Here is a 6,569-nt window from a genome sequence, read left to right as displayed (position 1 = left end):
TTTGTTTGATCCGTATTGCAGTGGATTAGAGCAACGTCTCCCCCCTCCCCTTCTCCCCCCTCCCTGCCTGGCAGAGGGACTCCGCTAGGCGAGCAGAGCGGTGCCCACGTCGCACACCGACCGCGGGAGCCGTCTCTCCCCTCCAGCCTCCGCAGCCCCTCCGGGGCATCGCTGCTGCAAGTTCCCCGCAGGCAGACGCCGGGGCCGGGGTGCCTCCTCCGGGCGCCGGGGAGCGGTCGCTGCCCACGGGCTGTCCCTTTGCCCCGGCCTGGCCGGGTCCGTGGGGCGGCGGCGAGGGAGAGCGGCCCCCGGAGGGCATTTCGCGGAGGCAGCGGGGCCGGGACCCGGCAGGAAATGGAAGGATGAAGTGTGCAGCTGGAGCGGTGATGTTCCTTCTCTCCTTGCTTTCCCCTGCAGGAACGTAATCCGCAATGCTAGTTCTCAGGTTGCTCAATGTTGTCGCTCCAGCCTACTTCTTGTGCATCTCCCTAGTGACCTTCGTCCTCCAGATCTTTCTCTTCATCCCCAGCATGTTCAGAGACCCTTCCACCACCCCACTTTTCTCTCCTGCTCTGCTGCATGGGGCCCTCTTCCTCTTCCTCTCAGCTAATGCCCTGGGCAACTACGTCCTTGTGATCCAGAGCTCCCCCGAGGACTTGGGCAAGGGCTTAAACTTGGGCGAAGGAGCTGAAGTGGTGGTGGACTGGCTGGATGGAAGCAGGTCCCCTGGCTCAGCCTTGCCCAGCACTCACTTCTGTAGACTGTGTGCCAGAGTCACCCAAAGGCATGACCACCACTGTTTCTTCACAGGGAACTGCATCGGGAGCAGAAACATGCGAAACTTCATCATGTTCTGCCTCTACACCTCTCTGGCTTGCCTCGACTCCCTGGTGGCAGGCATGGCTTACATTTCTGCTGCACTCTCCATGTCCTTTGCAAACCCGCTGGCCTTCCTCACTCTTCTGCCTCACTCCATCAGCCAGTTCTTCTCAGGTAAGGACTTCTTCTTCAGACATGAGGAGCGTCTTCCTCCTCCAGGGCTCCCAGGGTGGGGGGAACATGATCTTCCTCTGATAGCTGTGTGTGGGGAGTGGTGGTGGGGAAATGGGCAAGAGGGACAATTGGCTGTGTTCAACAAAGCCCTCTTTAGAGGCTAGAGACAGCCTTTGCAAAGGACTTTGCTTCACCTGAAATAGAGGCTGGGACCCACTCCAGGTTACAGCCACAGCCCTATTCCTAATGCATTAGGCTCTGGAAAACGCCCCATAACCAGCTTGCCGGTGATAGAATAGGGCTAGCTGTCGTGCAGGGAGTGTGTTTCAATTAGATGGAAGAGAAGGATTTCACTCATTGTACTGCAGGTGAGGGGGATCTTTTGCCTGTCCTACAGGCAGAGGTGGGGTGTCTGTAGGTTTTTGTATTCTACAAGTCCGCAGGTTCCCCATATCCCAGAGGAGATATTCTCATTCTCTTTATCCAGGTCTACTCACCCCCTCCACAGTCACCCACCTCCTGCCTCCAGGCAGCACAAACTTACTGAGATCTTGCCATCCTTCCAGCACAGGAGAATTGGGGTTCAGGCAAGAGAAACCAAGAGAGGAGTTAATGTGACATGATTAGCCACCTCTCTTGTGACCCCAGCCTGGGACACAAGTCCACAGAGAACCAGGGGAAATTCTTTGTGCCTGCTCTTTGCAAGAGCTGCACACCAAAAGCAAGTATCTCTTCCTCCTTGTCCCCATCCCTTAGCCTTCCTTCTGCTTTTCCCCCTTTCCCCTCTCTCCCTGCCTTTCCATAAATCTCCACAACCCTTCCTCCTCCTGATTCTGCTCCCATAACTCTTCCTCTGCTCTTCCAGCCTTGCCTCTTCACCTTTCAACACACCCTCAAACTCTCCAGTCTCAATCCTTTCTCTGTCCAAACCCAAGAGCTAGGTAAAACCTGGTCTCAGAGAAGGACTATGCAGACAGCCTAGGCTGTTACTCTGCCCTGGAAGCGACTGCAGAAAAATGCCATTTCCCCCCCTATGCAGCTCATGCCTCGCACACTTAGATCAGCTTTCGTTAGACTAAAATAGGTATCCCATATATTTTAGCTTTGCAGATTCAGCTGAGCTCAGTAAGAAGGGCCCGGAGTCTGTTTTGGCTTATGCACCGTCACCAGAAGCGTTGATTATGATCTGAGCGTGGAGTCTCCGCTGCTGGGGATACAGAAGCCAGAGAGGCCCCAGCTTGCTTTTTGGATTCCAGGCTGGGTTTGCAGGGTTGCCATCTGAAAACAAACAAATATCTCTCTACTTGGCAAATTAGCAGATTTGTCATGGTAATCACTGAGAGACAATAAACATGAAATGCTGCCATGACATTTTTATGGAGTCATTTTTCCAAGTAGAAGAATTTTTTGTAAATAATGTTGCATGAGCTTCACGAGCATTAAAAACACTGGGAATGATTTTCCCCTGTGCCTAAGCTCTGCTCAGCACAGCAGCCTGGGAGGGGGAGCAGGGATGTGGGAGGAGATTATCAAGGAATTAATTCTCTCTCTGACTCTGAAGGCTCATCTGCACTGAGCTGGGCCCTGGCATATGTTTGAAGAGCCACTGAAGTGTCCCAGGTCTGGTGTCAGCAACTGCAGAGCCAAATAGAGCATGTGGGCAGTGTTTGAGTGGGACACAATGGGGCTGGGTGCAGGGCTGGGAGCCAGAACACCCTTGAGAGGCAGCAGCTCCCAGCAGCTCCCACCAAACTTCTAGCCCAGCTCGGGTGAGAACTGCTGCCTCACACAGCAATATACAGGCGCGTGGTGTCTTGGTTGCTTGGGAGGAAGGGCCTACTGGGTTTCTACCAGCACATTTAACCTCCAGTTCAGGAAAGAAAAACACAGCCTGGAATAGTTACCTGGAAGGGTTGCCCACCCAATATTTTTCAGCTAACATAACTATTACTTAAGGGTTGTTGTAGGATCCAAACAGAGCATTGCTATAGCAGGGAAAAAACTTTACCTTTCTCCTTCTCCAGAATGCCCTCTGCACTGGAGGAGGAGTAAAGAAGGACGAAGGGTGGATCTGCTGGTCTTATGTCAACTGAGTGTTTCCTGCTTTCATGCTGGGAAAATTTTCATTTGGCTCATTCTGCCCAGACTGGGCATGGATTTCAGGATCTGACCCAGAGTCTATAATTTCAGCCTGTGATTCAGCTTTTCTGGCATAGATAATGTATGGAAATAAGCCTGAGATCACAACGGGTCAGTTAGAGCGAAAGTGAATCTGAGACTAAAATGGACTGTGGTGATGAGGGACAAATGGAGAGTACTTTTGTAAACACGGGTCAGATCGGATCCACAAAAAAAAAAAAAGAAAATGCTTTATGTAGGTAACCTGAAGAAAAGGTTAAAAAAATCATGTGTCTGGAAAGCACGGCTCAGAGATGCTTAATATTTGCAAGGGGAAACAAGGGTAATTACTTTCTTGATGGTGAATTTCAGTAGCTCATAGAAATAAAGCTTAAGCCGCCTTTCAAAGGCTCTAAAGAAAATAGCTGTCTTTCTCCATATCCCATCTGAATATCAGCTGTAGGAAAGAACAAATGTCTGTCACGCTCTGGTCCAGCAAAAGAGGGACCGAGAAGCCCATATTTGGCTCTGGTCTTCCTACCTGATAGATTAAGTTATTCCGACAGAATTGGTATGAGGAGTTGTCATCATCCTGAGGGGCTTGTTCTTTCCTTGCTGTATTGCATATGAAGCCCACTGAGCTGAATGGGACTAATGAGAAGGGAAAGATGACACCACATTTAGGAAGAAAACTGAATGACACCCGTGCCTTTTTCAAGTGAGGACAATCTCCAAAAGCTCGAGGCTGTAGTCAGTGTCCTTACAAATCACGCTCAGAGGGGCCTGTTGGCTGAGCCCAAAGCTTGACGTGATTGTCACGGGTCAACCCCAATCTCTCACAGCACTGCCAGGTGGAGAAGCCGGGATTCACAGACTGCAAAACCAGATGACACCATCTAATCCGGTCTTCTGTATAAGAGAAGCAAGAGATGGTTATCCAGCCACCCTTGTATTGAACTTAAAACCTGAAGCAGCCACGTACTTGTTTTAGGCTGCACACCTCTACTGTCCGTGCAATCCCTGCTCCGGCAGGATTGCTCTCGCAGGGCCTTAGAGCAACCAGAGCTTTCTCCTACCCGAGTCTGTCTGCCTCATGGTCTTCCAGAGGGACGGGAGCATGTGAGAGCTTTTTCATTTTTAAACCTCACAGGAACCAGTGAGAGGATATCAGCTGTTTATACCAGTACTGACACACATTTAATTTTCCTTGTGACCCTGTGTGTAAATATGAGTGTTTAATAATATACCGATATACACAAAATATGTGTGTACACATTCATATGCACACAGAGAGAGTATTATTTTAATGGGTTTAGATCTGCCTACGCACTGAAAGGTCATTCAGTGATACCTGCTATTATACTAATATTTTCCAGAAGGAGTTCTAAAATCATTGTAGAGGAAAGGGCCCACAGAATATTTTTATTTAAATACATTCAGCATAAATATATACTACAAAAACTGTTGAATTAGGAGCTTCAGACCTACAAAGTATCTTGAGTATTCTAGCTGCAGCTTTAAAAATGGAATTTGGATTGTATTTTGGAAGGTTTTCTGTTTCTGTTTCTTGCATTCATATGAAAACTGCCTTTGCCCAATGGTAGGAAAGTCATTAATGATTTATTTTTCTTTTTTAACATATTTGGGGGGGGGGGTTGGGGGCGGGGGGGAGAGGGAGAGGGAAAGGGGGAGAGAGAGGGAGTAAGGCTTCTGGAAGCATCTACATGCTGTAGGACCCAGATCTCTTTTCAAAAGGAACCTGGAAATCTTAGATTCACTGTGATGAGGTAGATCCTTAAATAAATTAACCATTCCTCAAAATAGTGCTGAAGTCTTACAGACATGTTTAACTTCTGGCTGAATTTGCCCTTGTACTCTAGATCCTCACATTAACAGCAAAGGGAGAAGTGTACAGCGATCATTATCATTATCATTTTAGTATTTCCTCAGTGGGGTCCATTGCATCAGACGCTACAAAGGACACAATTTTATATAGTTAGAGCAACCATCCTGTCTTGCTCCTAACTCCCTATTTTGTGGCCAGAGAATATAGGCAGCTGTTGGTTCTTGGGGCTGAGTATTACACTGGCATGTGAGGTGTGTCTAAACTCTTTCTTTTATTGTCCTCCCTCTCCCCGACTCTTGGTCTGCAGGAGCTCTCCTTAGCTCTGAGATGTTTGTCATCCTCATGCTCTACCTCTGGCTTGGGATCGGACTGGCCTGCGCTGGTTTCTGCTGCCACCAGATGCTGCTGATCCTGCGTGGGCAGACACGGTACCAGGTGCGGAAAGGGATGGTGGTAAGAGCCCGGCCCTGGAGGGAGAACCTGCAAGAGGTCTTTGGCAAGAGGTGGCTGCTAGGACTTCTCATCCCTGTGCTGAATGTGGGAAGTGACTACCGTAGGCAGAAAGAGAAATAAAATCCCCGGGCGTGTGCGTGCATCCCAGGCACAGAACACCTCCCCTGTTCTCTCCCACTGTCTCCTGGATCACTAAAGAGCTGGGCTACTCCATCTCTTGGGATTGCAGCCTCTGTGGGAGGAAAGGACTGGCTATCGAACAGAATGAATTTAGCATATTAACAAGGAGATCACAAACCATGTAGATGAAGAGATACTGCAGCTTAGTAGTCACATCACTGCACCTGTGTACATGGCAACAGTCTTTGAACTAGCAGAAAAATTAGTCAGACCCTCCTGTGGCTTCCTGCCTGACTCCTCCAGCCCCCAGCCCCATTAGCTACCCTACATAGTCCCTAACGAACCACAGCAGGAGCTTTCAAAGAGCCTGGGCTGTTGTGGTAGACTGCAAAAATGGTGTCTGCTCCTTGGGAGAGTTTTGCAGGGTGCCTTTTTGGCTCTTACATACTTGAGGTAACTTCACGGTAGTGAGAAGCCTTTAATGACAGAACTGCAATGCAATCAAGCTGCCCTAGGAGCAGGCTATGCACATGGCTAAGGCGGCAGGTAAACCTTCTCTCCACAGGCTAGAAAATCAGGAAGAAAAAAAAGAGAAATTCAGAACTTCTCATTTCTGTTCTTGATCTGCTCCCTATGCAATGATATGTCAGGACTGTAGCTCTGCTACTTATTTTTAGCAGTCCTTTGCCCAGTGACACAGTCCAGGCAAAGCTGCCCTTCTGACAGGGAGCAGAAAGCAGATAAATCATGATCAGACAGAGGCACAAGGAGAGGAAACCGCAGAGGTGAATGAAAAGCTGTGTTTGAGAAGCTGTGTGATGAGGCAGGCTGTGCGTGCCTGTGAGAGAGAGGGAAGTGTGGACACACAGCGAGCTGTCAGGAGGGTGCCAAGAACTCTGCTGATGTGTTTGAGCCCTGATGCATCACCCTTTCACAGGGGGCACCTGCACCATTAGTGCTGTGAAGAGTTCAAAATCCCAGAAGACAGGGAGGTTTTCCAGCTAGTCAGGATGCTTCACTTTGCACTAAAATGAACAAA

The 6,569-nt window shown here is 49.1% G+C and overlaps 1 protein-coding gene across 1 annotated transcript; it reads left to right on the top strand.

The window, feature by feature from the left end:
- Positions 1-431: 431 nt before the first annotated feature.
- On the top strand, positions 432-5,530 carry ZDHHC22 (zinc finger DHHC-type containing 22). Its single transcript, XM_009280729.1, has 2 exons — positions 432-993; positions 5,265-5,530. The coding sequence occupies exons 1-2, from the start codon at positions 432-434 to the stop codon at positions 5,528-5,530; spliced, it is 828 nt and encodes a 275-aa protein (XP_009279004.1).
- The last annotated feature ends 1,039 nt before the right edge of the window (positions 5,531-6,569 follow it).

This window comes from Aptenodytes forsteri, unplaced genomic scaffold (genome assembly GCF_000699145.1).
Source record: "Aptenodytes forsteri isolate BGI_AS27 unplaced genomic scaffold, ASM69914v1 Scaffold193, whole genome shotgun sequence".
Lineage (NCBI taxonomy): Eukaryota > Metazoa > Chordata > Aves > Sphenisciformes > Spheniscidae > Aptenodytes > Aptenodytes forsteri.
Note: the sequence above shows the minus strand (reverse complement) of the source record. Positions and strands in the feature narration are given on the sequence as shown.

Bases quoted from the DNA above. Each gene is read 5' to 3' on its own strand.
- ZDHHC22 (XM_009280729.1), top strand. From the start codon at position 432: ATGCTAGTTCTCAGGTTGCTCAATGTTGTCGCTCCAGCCTACTTCTTG. The intron at 994-5,264 runs GTAAGGACTTCT...CTTGGTCTGCAG, and splicing joins CATCAGCCAGTTCTTCTCAG to GAGCTCTCCTTAGCTCTGAG.